General features: G+C 43.6%; 1 protein-coding gene across 19 annotated transcripts in view; it reads right to left on the reverse strand.

Annotated features, from left to right (window-relative positions):
* The window catches only part of Qtgal (queuosine-tRNA galactosyltransferase), a 60492-nt gene that overhangs the window by 36730 nt on the left and 1342 nt on the right, over positions 1-22420 (reverse strand). For 11 of the 19 annotated variants that reach the window (XR_015630851.1, XR_015630852.1, XR_015630849.1 and 8 more), the window contains 3 exon segments: positions 21694-21810; positions 21507-21606; positions 4529-4593 (listed from right to left, as the gene is read on the reverse strand). Coding sequence is in view for 8 of the 19 variants with exons in the window: in NM_001443684.1 (NP_001430613.1) it covers positions 4529-4593; positions 21507-21606; positions 21694-21810 (282 nt within the window). In the remaining 11 variants the exon portion in view is untranslated. 19 annotated transcript variants of the gene reach the window in all.

Here is a 22420-nt window from a genome sequence, read left to right on the forward strand (position 1 = left end):
CTGGGCTCTGACTAATAATACACATGGAATAAAACAAGACTCCAATTTTACAGTTCAGAAATCTACGCAAAAAGCAAAAATGCTCAGCATTGCTCTCAAGAGCCTAAAGAATGTTCTAGTGTGGCTTCCACCACTTCTGCTGTTGGGAGTCAGCAACTACAATAAGAGCAAAGAGAGAACAAAAAGAATTAATACACTCATTGACCAAACTAAGGAAGATGTGGTGACTAGACATTCAATCCAAAGAGTGAACAGAGAAGCAAGTGCTAACCCTTACAGAGCACGATAACTAATAAAATAAATAAGTTCTTTGTTTTGGGAGGCCACCAGAAAGAGAAGAAAGTGGCCGAGAGACTGGAGAATGAAAAGGTCTTTTTTGTAAATGAAAGCGAGGGAGAACTTTGATAACAAGCCAGGAAGTTACTGCACCACAGAGAAGGTGATCCCTTTCCCTTTCATGGAAGCCAAGCTGACCTGCTGGCTCCTACTCCCTCTGTGGGCAGGCTCCCTGTGATGGGTTAACTAGAGTCAGCTGACATTTGAAATTCGAAATAGAGGGGCTAACAGACTAAATGCAAGATGCTCTGTGTGCATCAACCGTGAAGGCAGAGTGCATTCATCTCAGAGCTCGTGCCAAGGAATATTACCTGGGGCTTTCTTTCCCCAGTGAGAAGTAGATTTGAAACATTACCACTGGCATTTCTGGAATGCATGAAATTGCCAGAGGGGCTGAAACTCCACAACTATGAACAGGGATTCATCGCTGTGGAATGATGGGGCAGCCTGAGAAAAGAAACCGGAAGCATCACAGAAAGAGCATCGGACAGGGCCTGGGGTGATAGTCAGGGAACTTCATGCCTTTCTAAAAACTAGAGTTCAGTTCCAGCATTAATACATCAAATGAATCACAGCCACCTGTTACTGCAGCTCCTTAGAACCCAACATCCTCTTCTGGCCTGCTTGGGAAACACATAAGCATATGTACACGCACTCACACATGCACACACGCAGGCACGCGCACACACACACACACATATGCACACCCACGAACAATTTTTTTTTCCTTTTCTATTTTTCGGAGCTGGGGATCGAACCCAGGGCCTTGCGATTGCTAGGCAAGCGCTCTACCACTGAGCTAAATCCCCAACCCTGGAACAATTTTTTTTAATTAGTCAAAAGAACTGAGGAGAATAAATGATAAGTAGGTGTCCAGTGACGTCTCTCTAAGATACCCTTGAAAATGACAGGGGCAGAGAGGCCTTGGGGTAACATTAACAAATGAAGAATGTTAAAGGCCTTAGCAAAATGTGCCTGCCACAGAGAACACAGTCACCTCGTTTGGTTTTTAGATGAGATGTGGAAACTTAGGGAGAAACTTCCTATTCAGGCCTAACCCCTGTGAACTCAACTATGGAGGACAAGTGTACAAAACCCAGTCACTTCCTGAGCCTGTTCTGAAAAGCAGTGTGCAGTGCTTTTCATACGCCAAACGACTTCTTAACCCACAATACTCTGATATGTGTGGTTTCCCCTTATCATCAATGCTGTCGAGACTTGACCATGGAGCCTCAGACAGTAAGTCGAGTCTAACACCTGGTTCCCTCCTTATGTGGTACAGTCTCTGCAAAAGTCTTGCCGGTTTAACTCTAATAAGTCCTTCCTTGAGGATCTCGGATAAAACTCCTGTGGCAAATGGAAGCCACAGAATGTCAGCGTACCAGACAGGCAACTATCACATGACACTGGGTGGCGCAGCAAATTACTGATCATCCATTGCTATTCTGTGGGCCAAGCAGAATGCACTGGCCCCATGAATATTTCCCAAACCAGAAGCTCTCTACCGTATCACCTCCCTTCCTCTCAAACTATGCACATTCCCCAAACTCCCATACAGCAAGAGCATGTAAACCCTGAATGACGTTAGACTGGAGGAGACACGTGTGTGCTCCGGTTTCCACCATTCAAGATAAATCAGTCATCGCCTTGTGGTTCTACTTCATCTCTCTGTTTGTTCCTAAGAACCCTGAAGGGGATGACAGAGCTCTGTCTTTAGCTCTGTCTCTCTGAAGGACTCGCCATCCCACGCAGTCCTTATACTATCTGGAATAGCGTGGATCCCTGGCTATGGGCTCATGCCCAGTGCGGATATTACTTGGCTACAATTGGGGTGTTTCCAGGTAATCTGATAGGTGCACAGGACTCAGGGAAAAACAAAGTCTATTTTCAGTTGATGGGAAGGGACATAGTAAAGAAGGCAGGTGGACAGCCAGATCATGAGGCAGATACAGAGAGGCCCAAGGAATTCAAGTATAAGGCTTTCTATTCCCATGGGATTGGGGTGTACTACACCCCGGGACTTTCACAGGTCTACACCAGAAACTTTCTGAGCTCCTCTGTTTACAAGCAGAGGCTTCACCAGGCAGGTATGATTTATTGGTCCAATCTCTGGCCCTGGGGTTGAAAGCTAAACCCTTCTACTCTACGTCTGATTTTGGGTGACCAGCCTCATCCTTAGCAGCAGCCCATCAAATCACCTCTGACATTTTCTGGGCACTCTATGAAGTACCTCCCTAATGCCCTTGTGCCAAAGGTTGCCAGTTTAGTAAGTAGTAAGGAAGTAGTAGAAGCTTGAAGTGATGGGACCTTGTCCTAATGGAGGGAGGTTTGTTTACTGTGATCCACTTTAAGACCACACACACACAAATATGACCTTTATAACTTCCATTTTAAAACAAGGGTAAGCCCACCTAGATTACAGACAGACTCGGAAGAAATTTTGTAGTTCCCTCCCGAGAGAAATGTAACCAAAGGGACAGAAATGAGATACAAACCTCAGGTCCTAGTTCTGCCTCCCACTCCCACGTCTCTCATGAACTTCCAGAGCCAGTTAAACGCAGGCTCTGCATGAACAGCCTGTTCTCTGTTCTCAGCTTAGGGGAACAACTAGCACCTGAAGGTGGAGCCAAACCTTCAGGGTAAAGCACAGCAGAGCAGCGGTCCACACGGGGCCTATTCTGCCAGACACCTGCACTGGGCCACAAATGGTGACATTCCTCAGCTGCTTCCTAAAGCTGAAGTCAGTTCTATACGCTAATACCAAAGCTGTTTAATAAATAACCTCACACTAAAATGGATAGGTCAGATATAAAAATCACACACACGGTATGCGACAGAGACACTTCCTCATCCAGCTGGCAACATCTGTCGTCAGTAAGTTACTGACAAATGTGCTAACTCAATCCAGTAAAGATGACATTGTGCAGAACTCTGATTTCAAAATGTCAGACCTCCCAAGGCAACCCTCTGGGTCAGTTCTCCTCTTGTCCCTTGCATGGGAGGAAGGCTTCATTTCCTGGTCTGTGCATTTTCTCACCTCAGTGTACCTGGAATCATCAACCAGAAACAAACAAAACTTGCAACAGCTGCATAAGCCAATGGCTAACATTTCCATGGGCCCCGCTGTGCATGTTTCTAAGAAGCCATAAGTCCAACCTATCCAATAATTTAGGTACATAAAAGTTATATTTTTTAAAGACGGACTCTGTTTGCTTTGCTTTATTCCACGAGAGCTTTTAAGGACAGCACAATTTGTACAGAGCCTCTGTTCATCCATTACAACCAAGTGTCCTACTCCTAACCATTCTCCATACACATGACCGCTCTGTGACCGTCAGTCAGTGTTCTTCGCCAGTACTCAGCCAGCACACAGTAACCAGCTTCTAATTTCTGTCGTGATAAACAGCCTAAGGCATGACTGCACACAGGTCTTTCACTGAATATTCCAAGAGGTGAAAACCAGGAGTCAAGGCCACAGCACTTTAAGTTCTTAAACAAAACGCACAATCAATCATGCTGTCAACATGATGCTGACTCAGTCTGAAATACTGTTTACATTTTGAAAACACTTCATTGAGGCCGAGTATGGTGGTGCACACCTTTGATCCCAGCACTCGGAGCAGGAGCAGGTGGACCTCTTTGAGTGGTCTACGAAGCCAGTATCAGAACAACCAGAGCTACACAAAGAACCCTATCTCAGGGACAAAAAAAAAAAGAAAGAAAGAAAGAAAGAAAGGAAGGAAGGAAGGAAGAAAGAAAAAGAAAATACTTAACTTGCTTTGTGGGAGTATTTTGCTAATTTAATTTGCTTAGTCACAAATTTAAATTTTAATATAATTTTGATTGATTTGAATTTCTGTATAAGTCTACCTGTCACCTACCTGTCCCTCCTTACCTTTATAATGTGCTTCATAGTTTGCTCTAGCTGTCACAAACTGTTCCATTTCCTAATCCCTTAAGTATCACATTTGCTAGCATTCTGCTTATTTTTATGGCCCCTGTGGTCTTCTTACATTTTATAGGGTGTTATTTATTGTTAATTACATGCTATGGCAGCACATAGCAACAACCTATTAAACTTGCCTTTTGAGAGTCACCATAACATATCTAAAACCTTATTTTTTAAGAACCCTACTAAAATTCACAAACATTATTTGGGCAACCACCATAAACAAGATGGAGAGCTACTTACTGAATCCAGAAAGCAAAGGTAAGACCCTGTGCTCTGTGCGATCGCTTGGTTTTTAGAATATCCAACTGTTAGAACAAAGAGAAAACGTTCTCTTAGAATTCAGTTTTCAGCAGCATAAAGATCAATGTACTTTACACCCCAAGAAAGCCAAGGTCACTTCACACAACCACCCAAACTTCAGGTACAATTTTGAAAGAATAAAAGGAAGGTAAGAAAGCAAGCCCACGTTCTGTGATGATATCAGAGAACGCCAAGGGTAAGGTATCTGGAACTATATTAAAATAAAAACAAATTGTCCCTGAGGAGAGTGTAAAAGTCTGCTTGCAAGGGAGCTGCACTAAGCATACTTATGTGTGACTGGTTGGCAAATGCTTCTGTTTGAATGCTTCACGGAAGGTTAGATGACCAAGGCGAGGTGGCTGACAATGTCTGCCACATCTGAGTATGTGCACACCCAGCCCAGGTCACTGTCTAAGTATGTACTAAGCATTCAGTGCTCAGCACAGACCCAAGGGAACTTTTAGTCATGATTAGTCATCCTAAAAGTCCAGAGCTGGGGCAGCCTAAATTGAAGGTTAAAAACAAAAACAAACAAAACCAGTTACTTGACAGTGACCAGCCCAGGGTTTCACACAGCAATGAAGGCGACCCTTACTGTAGGACGGAGCACGGAGACCAGACCCGAAGAAGCAGACTGCAGGGGATACAGAACTCAAGCAAAGAGGTCTTTCAGGGCTAAAGAGCTGGGAAAGTGATTGTCTTGGATGGAGAATCCAGTTTGGCCTCTGCTTCAGGGACTGGTGATGCCTTATCCCCAGGGGATACATAGTAAAGTATTTTGCAAAATCATTCCCTTCAAAGATACTACAAGTGAATCATTAAAAACAAAACAAACAAACACTCCATGGTGGCAATTCAATGAATGGTGCCAAAAAAGCAGAAGAACTTAAAAGACAAAAATTACCACAAAGAGGATTACAGGGAGAACTGTGCTGTGATTGACACAAACATAAAAGCAAGTGTGGGGCAGAACCTTGGGTGCAGACGGGTTAGAAGAACAAATCACTTCTGGAGGAGCTGACTGTTGGGCTAAGAGGGCTGAGATTTGCCCTACGGACAAGGGAATTACAGAGGTTTGGACATTTGGGGCACTGTACAAAAAGTGACACAGGCTCGCCAGGGTGCCAAAGGTAGAGCCATTAAAGCAAAAATCAAACCAGAAGAGGGCGCTACTGTGGCTTTAAGGAGGGCCAACTCCTCCTGGAAAAGTCTACCAACACCTGAATCACATCAACCAGATGGTTACAGTCTTGATGCCCCTGAGAAAAGTACACAAAGCAAACTAGATGTGTATAGAGTTGAAACAATAAATCTCTTTGGTATTTGAAGGCAAGCTTAAGAAAGTTGGGAACAGAGTGCATGTGTGTGAGTGCGAACGAACACACACACACACACACACACACACACACACACACACACACACGGGGCAGGGGGGATGGGGAGAGAAAAGAGAGAGACAGAGACACCAGGCGGCAAGAGGAGCAATGCTATGACTGAAAATGTAAAAACAAGACACAAGACAATGGGAAGCTGCCCTATTTGCTCAAGCCTCCTAAGATCCAACCCAAACCAGCATCCTTCTGCAGGGTTCATATGCAGCAGCAGGTTAATTTCCAGCACTAATCTCTAGAACTTGGCCAGTCCAAACCAGTTAGCAATGGCCCAGATTTTAAAAAACCATAAGCATAAACAAAAGCAGAGGAGGAGATGATCACGAAAGGTAATGTGGTACCTCCTACCCTGAGACAGATTTGCAACCACAAGGAAACCCCAGGGCCATCCCTACAGAGCAAAGCAAGCATATAGAATAAACACCTCCTCAGAACCTCAGCAACAACAACAACAACAAAAGAAGTCCTTCTTCACAAGAACACTAAAATTAACAGAATTCTGTCACAAAAGTTGCTTATGAAAAGTCAGATTTTAAGAGTGAGACTGAATCCTTGAATCTGTAATGAAGGGGGTCCCAGACCACTGAAGATGCTGAAGCTTCTCACAATGAATCTTGTGTTTGGCAAAGACAAGGAATTTGCTCTAATATTACTGCCTTGAAGAAAGTCAAATGTTTGTGTGGGGGCTCCATGTTTGGGGAGGCCGGTCCCTTTGTGAGGGTAGTCGGTTGCTATGGTTCCAACAGGAAAAAACCTAGCTCCATGGAGATATTAGCATTCCTCACTCCTGGAGAGGAGCAGTCGGCTGTGGCTCATTCTGCCTTTAGCAAAAAGCCACATGGTAAAATGTATTTCTGTTGTTATATGATTATGTTATTTCTAAAAAGTGACTCTTCACCCACTACAAATAACCCGGCATTCCTGGAAACAAGATGTTTGAATTTGTCTCATGACTAAGGTAACATGTCCAGCACTCCACTGGGGTCCTCTGTTTTACACTGTCCTTGTCATAGAGTGCATTCAGACATGATATGACTCAGTGACAAGCAGTGAAAGACAAAAATCTGTTTTTAAAGTGGAGACAAGAAACATCAGTTATCAAAATGCCCTTTCCATTCGTTAAAATCCCTCTTAACTAAAGAGTACCAAAGAACATTTAGTTTCAGATTCATGTTTCAGAAGTTGAAACATACATTGTATAGTGTCCCATGTAGTTTTCTATTTCAATGTAAAGACAGTAAAACTAGGAAATAATTTCCAGAAGATATTAACATTTTCCAAATGCACAAGATGAGGACAAGTGAAGAGAGTGTTGCCATTCTTGAATCTCATTCCTCAGTCTATCTTCTTTTTTGAGACAGGTCTCTCATGAGCCTAGATCTCACTAAGCAGGCATGGCTGGCTGTCCCCAGGACTTGGCCTTTCTCCAAATATGCTACCACACCCAGATTTTTTGACACACATTCTAGGGATTAAACTTGGGTCTTCACGCTTGTAAGGCAAACACTGACAGAGCCATCTCTTTAGCCCTAGAAAGCAGTTTTATTTAAACTTTGTCTTAAATATTGTCCATGCTATTGTGCTTCCTCAAACTGCACTCCTGAGGCAACATTTCTTTCTTTCTTTCTTTTTTTTTTTTTTTTTCTTTTTTTCGGAGCTGGGGACCGAACCCAGGGCCTTGTGCTTGCTAGGCAAGCGCTCTACCACTGAGCTAAATCCCCAACCCCTGAGGCAACATTTCTTAGGATTCATCTTGAAAGACCAGGTTCAGCTGAGGCTTAGCAGCCCAATAGTGCTGACTTGAGCTTCCAACATCTACCCTGTACTTCACCCAGAACTGCAAACACGAGAGAAACTAAACATTAGCAGGAGACCACAGAGGGAAGTAACATCAGCATAGCAGGCTTTCATATTGGGAGCAGGTGAAATATAAGCTACTTTGAGAAAGCGGACAAATTACGTCCAATGTCCTGAAGACACTGAGACCCAGTATTCCCAGACTGGTGTCTGGATATTGCGGACAACAATAGACCAAAGACTGAAATGAGAACTGGGTGAACTCATGGGCGATGAACAATCAAGGCTGTCCTTGGAACAATCAATCTCTTAACAATCATCAAATAAAGCAAACATGGTAGCACGGGCCTATAATAACAGGAGGCGGAGGCAGGAGGATTACTCAAGGCTGATGCCAGCCTGGGCTATACAATGAGATGGTGATGAAGGAAGGGAGGAAGGAAAGGAAGGAAGAAGAGCAGGCTGGGGAGCAGGCTGGGCAGCGGGCGGGCAGGAAGGATCACTAAGCAACAAGGGGTGGTGGGTGGTGGATGAATCACTAAGTGATGAGAAAGGGGGCCGAGCAGGATCACTAAGTGACCCGAGGACCACAGGTCCTCTACCACCCATGCTCCTTACAGCCATCCAGACGTTACATTAACAGCAAAGAGCAAGCGCAGGAAGGGAGAGGGACTGTGAAGCACGAGGTCTGGTAACAGCAAGACCTGTCTCTTCCTCTTATTCCTTTTCCTGAGAGCCATCAAATTATTCCAAGCACACGCACACCTCCTGCTTCCTCCACCTTCCACCCACACAACTCCACTCCAAGATCTCAAAGAGCCCAGGTTTGGGGAATTACCAGTAGCAGCAGGCCCTACATATCCAGGCTGTCACAACCTGTGCCCTAGAGGGAACCCTTACCTGCTGCCTGCTGTCCTTGAAATACACTGGGACTACACAAAGAGTACCCAGTGTGGACACTGTCAAAAATGGGAACACGGTGTATGTGCTGGCTTGACACTCAACTTAAGCTAGAGTGACTGGAGGAAAGGGAACCTCAACTGAGAAAATGACTCTATGAGATTGGCCCGTGGGGCATTTTCTTGGCGGGTGACTGATGGAGCCCAGCCTACTATAGGTGATGCCAACCCTGGTCAGGTGAGAGTGGGGTGTAAGAAAGTTGGTAGTGGGGAGCATAAGAAGTCAAACCAAGTGAGCCAGGAAGTACAAACAGATTAACAGGATTTCTCCATGGTCTCTGCTTCTATTCCTGCTTTGAGTTCCCACCCTGACTCCCTTAATGATGGACTGACTATACACTGTAAGGTGAAATAAACCCTATCCTTCCCAAGATGCTTTTGTTAACGATGTTTATCACTGCGATAGAAACCTGACTAAGATAGTATGCTACTTCTGAAATGTTAGAGCTGTGGCTTTCAACCTCAAACTCATCTCAGACCCCCTGGGATACTTGCAATGCTGAAACAGTGTTCCAGATTCTGTGAGAACGTCATAGGCAGGATTTAGGTACCTGGGGTTTTAAATTATCACAGATGAAGTCAGGAAACTCACTTCCCATCTATATAAAACAGGAGGAGGCCATTCCTTCTCTTTCCCATGAGTATCTGAAAAAGGGAAATGAACTGCATGGAAGGAGAAGGAAAGAAGGAAATGGGGGAAAGAGGGAGAGGTGAGAAGGAAAGAAGGGGAAGGTAGATAGGAAAGTGCTTCAAGATGAATGGTGGACACCACCCTCGGGAAGAAATGGAGTCAACAAAGAGGTAGAAGGGAAATCATACTTGTGTTAATCACAGAGCCATCTACCAACATTCACACTCCCAGAAAAAGACATAAAATCTGAAAGTATCTACTGCCACTACAAGAAATGTTTTTGGAAATCCTTCAGGCAGAAGGACAATAGTAAGATAGAAATCTCTGTCTACAGAAAACAAAGAATGACCCTGGAAAAAGACGTATGAGGAGATTTGAGAAACACCTTCTCTTTGTTCATATCCCTTTCATATAGCTGTAAACTAAAGTAGACAGCACACTGAGGATTCATCACCACATAAGGTAAAGTGTGAAAGTGCTAGGTAGCAGTAACAGCAGAGGCCAACACGCTATAGGTCCTGACTCTGGTGCATGCATTCAAGGGAGGTGGCCAATGAGTTAAAGGCACACACTCTAAGTCCAAGGCTGACTTCTAAAACGGCAGAGCAAGGAGCTAGAGTCATGAAGAAGACAAAGGGCGCTCTATGCTAACAAGACTAAAGTTGTACTTCAGCGTGACCACATGAAGTGTTCTGCTTGTCAGAAAAGCTGTTGAGAAGCACTTACAAAACACCATTTATGGTCTCTAGAAATGAGTACTCCAAAGTATACAGCAAATGGAGATACAATTATCCAAGAAAATCTCCCCAAACCAGTGAGTACAGTGATGTCTACAGTGTAGACCAGACTTGGCTCCCATTCCTTCCCTCCCAGCTCTGCAAAGCAGGAGCCATAGGCAACAGTGACATGAGATTGTATCTCCTTCCCAGATGCAGAAGGATATCACGCCTTATCACCTTGTCATACCAACACATCACTGTTAAGCCATAATCCTTCCTTTCTTATTCTTCCCCAAGATCACATATTAATATCGACATTACAATATAAACATTCCAAATTTTGTAACTCTTTAAAACACCCAGTCTCTTTCAAACTCAGTCCCTCCACTGTGAGGTCCTGTTAAAAATCAAAAATAAATTAAATGCTCTCTTACTTCAAGAGGGAAAAACCAAGGCATAGTCAAAATCCGAATAAAGCAAAACTAAACCAAGTCCTCACCTTAGCTCATAGGGCAGGCATCCCATGGGGGGAGAGAAACTGAGCTGACATCAGGATTACTGTCCAGTTAGCCACAAGCCTTCAGCTCCTTTAATGAGTTTGGGCAGACAGAAGGTCTATTATTTCACCTGCAGCACAGGACTAGGACTGACTGGAGTAAAGGCTATCTTGGTCATGTTTTGTTGCTGTGAAGAGACACCATGACTATGGCAACTCTTATAAAAGGAAGCACTTAACTGGGTCTTGCTTACAGTTCCAGAGGTTTAAGCCATTAGCAGCATTTCGAGAAACATGGCAGACATGGTAGCTGAGATCCATCAGGATCCAAAGGCAGCAGGAAGAGAGGGACACAGTGCCTGGCTTGAGCTTTTGAAACCCCAAAGCCCAACCCTAGTGACACACTTCCTCCAACAAGGCCACACCTCCTATCCCTCTCAAGGAGTGCCCCTCCCTAATGACCAAGCATTTCAGTACATGAGCCTAGGGGGCCCATTCCTATTCAAACCACCACAATGGCCAAGGAAAATTAGAATTAGCCGAGCACAGTCCACAACGGTGCAGACCTCACATGTAACAATGTGGTGATACCCAGGCCTACATAGACTAAACAACAGCAACAACAACAACAACAACAACAACAACAACAACAACAAAATCTGCAGAGGTGATGGGAACAGGAGCCTGAGAGATTTACCACTGAAAACACTGACCTCAGGAACTGTCTCTTCAAGGGAGCCTAAATTTTACTGGATTAGTCTCTGCAGCAATTTGTGCCCCACAATGTCATTGAAAACAAACAAAACATGACAACAACATCAACAACAAACCAGGGCAATCAGCAGTTACTGGAGCTGAAGGTGTGGAAAGAGAAAGACATCCATAGTCCAGCCAAGACAATTGCCATCCCAGGTAACTTGCCTCTGAGGAACATCTCCAAGCAATGTCAGCAGCAACCAGATGCCTACTATCTACATTGCCATGTTCCAGCAGAAAACAGAAGACATAAAAAGAAACGGAGAAGCATGCCCTACACTCAGGGCAAAGGGCAGATAGCAGAATCTTCCGGTCAGAACAGCCAGACATCAGGTTTAAAGCTGAGAGTCAGAGCAGTCATTTCAAGTACATTAAATGCAAGGAAATTAATGATTACAGGTAAAGCTGCCACAATGTCATATTTTTCAAAACAGCATTCACAAAAATACAGACGTAAGAATAAAGAACCAAACAAAGTTCCTAAAGCTGCCAAGTGTAACAACAGAAATAGATTTTTAGTAGTAGAGTACACTGACACTGGGAAAATTTGGAAACTTAAAAATTGATACGTAAAGATTTTGCTACTTGACGAACTGAGAAAAAGAAGGGAAAAAAAACAGAGAATACGGAATGCTATTGAGCGTACTGTGTGCACATGGTGTATGTTGCAAGTGACAAAGAAATACGCAGAAAAATTAACAGAAGACACAATGGCTGAAAACCCCCCAGATACATTCAAAGCAACAATAACCAACATTTAGAAAGCCAAACAAACTCTAGGAATACAAATGAATCACAACATTTAAAAAAAATGCCAAAAGGTATGAATATGTCAAAAGATATAACTCTCCATACTAACAAGAAGGAAATGACTTGTCACTTACAGGGCATATTAACAGGGTTCCAGAGGAAATCAGAACAGATGGAGTGACTACATACTAAAATAGCATTTATTGGGCCGACTTAAAGAATATGTCTGGGCCCTACTGATACAGATGAGGAGGGTTGCAGCTAACCATGGGACTGAACAAGGGGACCCCAATGGAGGAGTTAGAGAAAAGACTGGAGGAGCGGAAGGAGTTTGCAACACCATAGGAAGAACAACAATATCAACCAACCAAATCCCACCAGAGCTCCCAGGGACTAAACCACCAACCAATGAGTACAGATGGAGGGACCCATGACTCCAGCCACATATGTGGCAGAGGATAGCACTGTCCAGCATCAATGGGAGGAAAAGCCCTTGTTCCTGTGAAGGCTTGTTTTCCCCAACGTAGGGTAATGCCAGGGCGTTGAGGTGGAGTGAGTGAGTGGGAATGGGAACATCTTCATAGAAGCAGGGGGAGGGGGAAAGGGTGTGGGAGAGGGGGAAAAGGGGATATCATTTGAAATGTAAATACATAAAATATCCAAGAAATATAAAATTATTAGAACAAAAAGAATATGTTTAGTTAGTCTACCGATGAAGAATCGTTGCTAAAATTCCTTCCTTGAGAAAGACATAACACCTACCACTCCTCCTAAGGTCTCAACAACAAACTGAGGTATGATTTCACCAAAGCCCACCTGAGGAACCAATGAGTTTATTAAGTTTATTTACAGAGAAATGGGTGAGGGGTTATGGGCAGGATTTGGCCTTAAAGTGGCCATGTTGGAAGGTCTGCAGGATTGACAGCTTTCCTGGGGCTGCATAGATGGAGACCCCTCCCCTGGTCCTTCCACACTATATCCTCTAACCTTCCCCCAAGACACAATGTAATTAGGACAATACTGCATACTAGTTGTTGGGGAGGGTAGCTGGATACTCAGGTGAGGGTTCCATGATCCTTCCCAACCTCTCCCCCTATGAGGGGAGGTAGATGGTCAATGGGCTCAGCTATGATGATCTTTTGGGAGCAGGCTAAAGGCCTGGGGGATTCCTACATAGTGTGAGTGTTCAGTTCACACTAGAATCTCAGAGAAGCTGGGTTTTGATATTCGACGAGGATGGCAGTAGCAGCTTCAATAGCAACAGGTAGGGAACCTGCCAGTGAGCACTAAGGATACAGGCGCCTGAAGGTCCTGCCCACATATAGGGTAGCTCTTCAAATAACCTGGCTAAGAAAATCCCTCACAGGACTGTTCTACTTCTCTGTTACTGTGATAAAGCACACTGACCAGAAGCATTTTAGAGGAGAAAAGGCTTTCTTTGATTTATACTCCCAGGTCAGAGTCCATCACTATGGAAGTCAGTGCAGAAATCAAGCACAAATTAAACCTTAGCAGGGCACTGCTTGTCTGTCTCTCTGTCTCTGTCTCTGTCTCTGTCTCTGTCTTTCTCTCTCTCTCTCTCTCTCTCTCTCTCTCTCTCTCTCTCTCTCTCTCTCTCTCTCTCTGGCTTACATTCAGCTAGTTTCCTGCTACAGCCAAAGATCACTCACCCAGGGAATAGAACCATTCACAGTGAGCGGAGCCCTCCTCCCATCAATTAACAACCAAGGAGATCCCTCACAGACAAAACCTTTAGATCGAACTGACCTGGGGAATTCAATTGAGACTCCTTCTGAGGTGATTCTCGGCAGTGTCAAGTTGACAGTGAAAGCTAACTAGGACTGAGGGAAACCTCAATGTAGCTAACAGCTGGCTTACTGTCAGAAACGAGGAGGAGGGCAGGAGCATCCCAGAAAGAAGACTGCCACCCAAGAGTCTCATTCTAAAGGTGAAAGAGAAATGAAGACATTCCCAGATAAACTAAAGTTGAGAAAAATCTGTTGATAGCAAACCAGCCTTAGAGAAATCCTCAAGTTATTAAGGCTGAAAAATCGGCAAGCCCTCAATCCACTCCAAAACCACAGTGCCAGTGAGGGCTGGACTCTTATAAAAGACAATGTGAATACATAACTTTTTTCCTTTCTTCTACTAACTGAACTACCGATTTTGTGAGGTGCCAAGTGGGGAGGGAGGTGACTCACACGTAGGTTTGTGCCCCGAGAGCCCATGTAAGAAGCCAAATGCAGTACCTGTCGCTCATTCGAGTGACGTAATCTTTAACCTTTCATGGCAACCTCCGATGCACTGCCATAACACCCAGGAAAGGCTGGGCAACCTGGAAGTCCAACTGAAGATCGCCTAACATTTCTTTTTTCTTTTTTTTCTTTTTTTCGGAGCTGGGGACAGAACCCAGGGCCTTGAGCTTGCTAGGCAAGCGCTCTACCGCTGAGCTAAATCCCCAACCCTGATCGCCTGACATTTAGGGAATCATCCAAAATGCTTCATTGTGGGGAAGAAAATGTGGGCTCCAAAAGACATGCATGTTGCTCCAGCAGACACGCATGTTGCTCCGGCAGACATGCACGATGTTCTCAGGGAAGGCTGTGGTGCCATGGCCAAGAACAGCATGATACCCAAAGCCATCCCAAGGGCATCTGGAAAACAAGTCAGCTCTTGAGCAACAAGTTGCTTCATTGCTGGTAGGAATTTGAGCTCTGTGCTGAACAAGGAAAAAGACCTCAATGAGCTCGAGCACATGCCGCTGGCCAATAAGATACAAGCTGCCACCTGATTGGGCCACTGGCCCCTGTAATGTTACTGTGGTCCCAGAACACTGGTCACAGGCCCAAGAAAACCCCTTTCTTCCAGGCTTTAGGCATTAACATTAAAATCTCTGGGGGATACTACTGAAATTTTAAGTGATAAACAACTGATAAAGACAGAGACAAAGTGGAAGTCAGCAAAGCCGTACCGCTAACATCTTCCCCTCTGGGTTAATCAAACAGCGGGTGTTTAACAGTGGCAGCACGTACGACCGCAGAGTGATTGATATCACATTAGAAACGGTATTGCTCCTTCTTTGGGAAGGTGTATATGTGACGTTAGCCTCGGGGCTATGCAACGAATACAAGCAGGTCCTGGCTTTGTCTGTGGAGACTGAGTAGACCTTCCCCCTTTCTGAAAAGGTCAACTCTTGGCCGACCCAACCGCATTTGCGGCTGCTATCCCTGTGGCTGCTGCCATCAACATCTTGCTGTTACTGAGCCCTACCCAAGCCTAGTGCCAAGGAAGAGTTGGAGAAGTCCAACGAAGATGAAGGATTTGGTCTCTGAACAACAACCACCAAAGCAATCAACCCAGCCAACTTTTGAAAAAAAAGTTTACTCCTCTTAAAAATAAAAAAGAAAAAGAAAAAAGAAATAGAAAAGCTAGATACAACGGTGTGTACCCAAAATCCCAGCACTCCTATGGCCAAATGGGAGGCAGCGAAAGGAGAATCACCCAGAAGCTTTCGAGCCAGCTAGGTTAGAGTACAAGGTAAGAACCAACTCCTAAGAGTTGTCCTCTGATCTTCATACCATTGTCATGGCATGCACATTGGCTCTCAAAACTCTTCCCCCCATCTCTACCCCACCCCACCCCACCACATCCCCAGCCCCACACACCTCACTCAACCACTGGCAATGGCAACAAGACAATATGTAAGCAATATATCATTAATATTATAACCTATAGAAATTATAGCTATTGGGGCTCAAGAGATAGATGGCTCAGCCATTAAGAGCACTGGCTATTCTTCCAAAGGTTCTGGGTTCAATTCCCAGCACCTATAAAATGGCTGACAATTGCCAGTAACTCCAAGTCTGAGGACTCTGACGCCCTCTGGTGGCCTTTGATGGTACCAGGCATGCACAAGATGCTCAACCGTACATGCGGTCTCAACACCTATACACATAAAATAATAACATGAAATTAAAGTTGTTACGAAATTACCTTCAGGAAAGAAGGAATCAAGAAATTCCAAATAAACAAAAACCGAGGGAGTTTGTGGATCTCCTACAGGGACAGAGGGGAATCCTGGGGTTAAACAGGGGCTTGAAGCCAAAGAATGTGAACAGTTCCAATCAAGGTGGGACACAGCAAATATAAAAGACTGCATGCCCTCATTCTGATCTGTATATGTTTGCATATGATTTATAAGATGATACATGGGACAACATAATCTATGTTAATAGGCGCAATTCATAATAAACCTCTGTGGACACACAACGAAGATGTAATTTTTATAACATCAAGTACGGAGTTGAGAGGTGTGAGGAACTGAAGCTAAAATGCTATTAATTCGACCTAGATTAGTGATGACTATTATAATCCCCATATTAACTAATTACAAACACATAGGAAGGAAATAACAGGGGAATCAAACAGAACACCAGGGAACAAGTAAATACCACAAAAAGGCAGAATTACGGGACCGAGGAATGAACACAAGAGAAAGAAGACATTTAGAAGTCAGAGCAGTTAATAGCAAATGTCCTCCTTGTAGGTGAAGTACAGTTATATTTAAGTAGGTTAAACTCCCCAATTAAAAAATAAACAGTGGCAGAACAATTTATTTATTTACTTATTTATTTATTTGGGTTTTTAAAGACAGGGTTTCTCTGTGTAGCTTTGGCTGTCCTGGAAATTGCTCTGTAGACAAGGCTGGCCTCAAACTCACAGAGACCCACCTGCCTCTGCCTCCCAAGTTCTGGGATCAAAGACAGGTGCCACCACCACCTGGCTATGGCAGAACAATTTTTAAAAATTACCCATCCAGGTATCTTACATCTACAATCTCAGAATTTGGAGAAACTGAGGCAAGAGAATCCCAAGGTCAGGGCCAGCCTGAGTTACACAGTAAGACAAAACAAAACAAATAATAATAAATTATAAAAATAATAATAAAAACGTCTCAAAACATAAAAATTAATAAATTTAAAAATGACTCCTCTAAATGTTGTAAGAGGTCCAGGCACACAATAAGCTGAAAGACAGCATTTAAAAAATATCCCTTGCACTAATTACAAAGAAAGCTAGGTGGCTGTGCAAATACCAAATAAAAACCAATTTTATTCCTAAATTATTTTAAGAAACAAATAAACAAAACCCAACATCATTACACTGATAAGGGGATCCATCAATCAAAAAGACAAAAATTATAACCGGAGAGCCTCTGAGTAAATGAAGTAACAAAGTAACCAACATAGCTAGACTGAAAAAAGGGAAAACTCAAATCACTGAAATACATCAGCACCAGCCTTGCCAAGGGCCCAAAGTGTTAGGGGTGGAAACTCTGGACACCGTGTGTGAAGCAGAGAAACTCCTGACACAGAAACTAAAAAGTGAGGACTCGGGAACAAAGAAATAAGCTCAGAATCCAATGGTTTCACCAATGAATTCTACCAAGCAAGAGAATTAACACTAGTCCTTCTTAAATATTTCCAAAAATTAGAATATATCCTCCATCCCCTAAGCTGTCCTAGAGGTCAGAATTCCTGACATCAAAGCCACCAAAAAATATTGTAAGAACTGAAGGCCAAAAACAACATCCCTCATGAACACACGAACCAAAAAAATCCTTAATAAAAGCCATGTGCAGCAGCTCACACCTTTAATCCCAGAAATTGGGAGGCTGAGGCATGTTAAGTTCTAAGCCAGCCTGATCTACACTGTGAAAACTTGTGTAAAAAAAAAAAATCTTTAAAAGGAGATGGAGAAATAGCTCGGTTAGCAAAATACCACCACACGACCACGAGAAACTGTATCTCTACTACCCATATGAAAGGCAGAGCATGGTGCTAAATCTCTATAATCTTAGCCCTGGGGAATCAGACAGAAAGAGCATCAGCCAACTAGTCTTGCCAAATCAGTGAACAGGAGGTTTAATAAGAGACTGTCTTAGTCAGGGTTTCTATTCCTGCACAAAACATCACGACCAAGAAGCAAGTTGGGGCGGAAAGGGTTTATTCAGCTTACACTTCCACATTGCTGTTCATCACCAAAGGAAGTCAGGACTGGAACTCACACAGGGCAGGAACCTGGAGGCAGGAGCTGATGCAGAGGCCATGGAGGGGTGCTGCTTACTGGATTGCTTCCTCTGGCTTGCTCAGTTTGCTTTCTTATAGAACCCAGGATTGGAACCCAGAGACGGCACCACCCACAATGGGTTGAGTCCTCCCTACTTGACCACTAGTTGAGAAAATGCCTTACAGTTGGGTCTCATGGAGGCATTTCCTCAAGGGAGGCTCCTTTCTCTGTGATAACTGAAGCTTGTGTCAAGTTGACACACAAAACCAGCCAGTACAGGGACCTTGTCTCAAAAAATAAGGTGAAGAATGATGGTGAATTTCTAGCCTCCACATTCATGAACATGTAGACAAGCATTCATACAACACACACACACACACGCACACAAATGTTCTCGCATGCAAACGCCTGCACACATCCAAATCAGAAGGAAAACTACCTCTACTTCTGTTAATACATGGCTCTATCTTAACCACTGAACTGAGAACGGGACCCCTGTTGAAGGAATCAGAGAAAGGACTGGAAGAGCTTGAAGGGGCTCGAGACCCCATATGAAAAACAATGCCAACCAACCAGAGCTTCCAGGGACTAAGCCACTACCCAAAGACTATACATGGACTGACCCTGGGCTCCAACCTCATAGGTAGCAATGAATAGCCTAGTAAGAGCACCAGTGGAAGGGGAAGCCCTGGGTCCTGCTAAGACTGAACCCCCAGTGAACGTGATTGTTGGGGGGAGGGTGGCAATGGGGGGAGGATGGGGAGGGGAACACCCATAAAGAAGGGGAGGGGGAGGGATTAGGGGGATATTGGCCTGGAAGCCAGGAAAGGGAATAACACTCGAAATGTAAATAAGAAATACTCAAGTTAATAATAAAAAATTTTTTTTAATTGTGCAAACAAATTAATCAAAGCTGTAAGATCTCCAGTATCAACAATAAGAAAAACGAGCAGTCCAAGTAGGAAATTAGGAAAACAATTTATTTGGCTGAGAACATACATCAATGGTGGAGTGTTTGCTTGTATATGTAACAAAGATGAACAGAAAATAAAACAAAAGGCTACAGCAGCCAAAAACATGGGACAGGCATAAGGATGACCACACAGATCAATGGAGAACGGTCCAAAAGTGAACTAGTGCATCTGTGGTTAACTGATGCCTGACAAGAGTCTCAGGACAACCATCTGGATAAAAAAGTCACGGCAGGCATGGTGGCACATATCTCTAATCCCAGAGGCCAGCCTGATCTACAGAGCAAGTTCTAGAACAGCCAGGGCTACCAGAGAAACTCCATACTGAAAAACCAGAGAGAGAGAGAGAGAGAGAGAGAGAGAGAGAGAGAGAGAGAGAGAGAGAGAGAGAGAGAATGAATATGAATGAGAATACAAGTGCAAAAGAGCTGTTGATGATTGGAGAGATGGGCTCTGGGGTTAGAGCACCAACTGCTCTTCCAGAGGTCCAAAGTTCAATTTCCAGCACCTAGGTGGCAGCTGACAGATGCCTGTGACTCACCTCCTCTTTGGCCTCAGGCACCAGGCACACTCATATGGTACACAGACATATACACCCATAAACATTAAAAAAGAAAGAATACTAAATGATATTGAAACAAGATGACACCTCTAGGTTCTTCAAAAATGATGTTTATGGTAGAGCGCTTACCTAGGAAGCGCAAGGCCCTGGGTTCAGTCCCCAGCTCCGAAAAAAAAAAGAACCAAAAAAAAAAAAAAATGATGTTTAGTCAGGGGACTAAACCTTTATAAAGATGAACAGTCCTGTCATTTATAAGAATTAACTCACAGTGGACTGAAAGACTAACTATAAGAGATAAAGGAATAAAAATCCCTAAAGTAAAAAAGGAGTGATTTCTTTCCTACTTTGATGTAGCAACGGTTGTTTGAGATACTGACGCCAGAAGACACGCCATGAAGAAAAACTAAACTGGATTTTATCAACTATGAACTTTTGTGCACCAAAGGTAATTACCACAAGAGGCTAAAAAAACAGTCCAAAGAATATAAGACAGCGTATGTAAATTATACATCTAATCACGCTCTGGTGTGCCACATAGACACACTCCTTCTATAGCTCAGCAGAGAAAAGAGAACTACTCAAGGAAACAACGGACAAAGGTGGATCCAAGGATTCATATAGCCAGAATGTGCATGCAAGGCTCAACATCATTAGCCGTTTGGAAACACAAACAAACCCACAAATACCTCACACTCGCCAGAATGGCTATAATAGTAATTATAAAAGAAATAACAGGTAACAGCCAGGATATGAGTAAACTGAGATTAACAGTTTGGTGGGTACTCAAGTTGGAAAATATAAAATTATAAGGTATATGCTCAATAAATTTGAAAAACAATGTTCATGTATTCAAAATAGTTGAAAACTCAAGTGTTCCAACAAAAACTTGTACACAAGTTCACTGAGAAGAATTTCCCAGAAGTGGAAAAAAATCTAAACACCAATCAATTGATGAATGAATAAACAAAATGGTTTATCTGTACAACGGAATTTTTCTCTAATAAGGAATAAGGTATTGGTACATTAAAATATTAATAAAACTGTGCTTAAGGAATTACAGACATGAACTACATTGGCGATCGCCTCGAACCAAGGTAGCCTATGCACTTAAGAGAAAGCCATTTATCCAAGAACAAAGCATGAGCAGATCTGGTATCTGGTTAGGGCTTCCTGATTCATTGAGGTTATTTCCCCTCTGTCCTCACAGATCAGAAGGGTAAAGGATTATTTGGGGCCTTTTCCACAAAGCACTAATCCTATTTCCATTCATGAGTCTCCACCCCCATGACCCTATCATCTCTCAAAGACCACACCTCCTAAAACTTACACATCGATTAGGCTCCACCTACAAATGGAGTGAACACAGACACAGCAATAAATCCTTTCCAAAGGAGAAACCGACTGAATGGGAGGCAGTGGTGGCAGAGGCAGACAGATCTCTGAGTTCTAGGTCAGCTTGCTCTGTGTGTGTGTGTGTGTGTGTGTGTGTGTGTGTGTGTGTGTGTGTAAGAGGGAGAGGAGGAGAGGGAGGGTGAAGGGGAGAGGGAGAAGGAGAGGGGGAGAGGGAGAGGGGAGGGAAAGGGGGAGGGAGGAGACAGAGATAGAGACAGACAGACAGACAAACAGACAGACAGGCAAACAGACAGACACACTGAGGCCCACTTGGTTCTCAGTAGGCAGTAGACCTAATCACCAAACCTGGAGATTACCAGGATGCTTTTTTTTCCACCAGTATACTTTTCTCCAGATTGTAACAATATGAAATCATTTAAGTTTGTTTGTTGCTTAGAAACTGCAATTACAATTTAATATGTTACCTCCTCTGGGAGAAGGAGAGTCATGGCCTCCTATGACTACCGAGATGCCAGAATCTTCCAGTTTCACCTTCCATTTTTCAATGATGGCCCTAGACTTGTCCTGTAAGTATGACACAGCAGGTCAGGAAACGTCCCTCAAATGTGTTCTGCAAAATATTAAATTACCCAACAGCTGGATGGTAAATACCTTGCTGGCATCATTAAAAACTGAGAGCTCCATGGTGCCTTCAAAGTCTTGCTGTAAAACAGACATCAAGCACTCGTCCAACCATTGTTCAGCATTGTGCACCGGGAGGATAATAGACTAGAATTCAGAGAAATGGGTTAACAAACAGCCATGCACAACTGCACTCCCTTCAGCAGCCATGAAATATTTATCCCACAAGATGAAGCCCTGGCTTTCAGGTCTAGAACCAGGCCTCATGATGAGGCATGCCCAGCAAACCAAAGATATCTACTTCTCTTCTCTTGGTATTCATTTGGTCCATAATATTTAATAGGTCTTAGGTATCCCTTAAGTCCTTGATGCTTTTAAAAGATGTTCCATTTATTCATCTGTTATTGTATGTGTACACATGACCATGGGGAACAAATACAGGTTATCGAGTTTGGTAGGAACTACTTTACCCACTGATCTATCTGTCGCATACCCTTCCAGATGCGGGGGAGGGGAGGTACTTAAAAGCATCAAAATGACCCCTCACTCAGTGGTGGATTCATGACTTTAATCACTAGGCGAAAGCATCATCATTCTGGTTAAACATCAATCCCCTGCTCAGGAGAACCAGACTCCAACAGAGTGACCCCTTCATAGGAGTCATCACAGGTCATCAAAGAGCCAAGCTGGACCAAGAGGGCATGTGGGAGGCCCCATTGTTCTACATTTGGATTCTGGCACCAACACTTTTTCTCAG

This window comes from Rattus norvegicus, chromosome 10, assembly GCF_021556685.1.
Source record: "Rattus norvegicus strain SHRSP/BbbUtx chromosome 10, alternate assembly SHRSP_T2T, whole genome shotgun sequence".
NCBI lineage: Eukaryota > Metazoa > Chordata > Mammalia > Rodentia > Muridae > Rattus > Rattus norvegicus.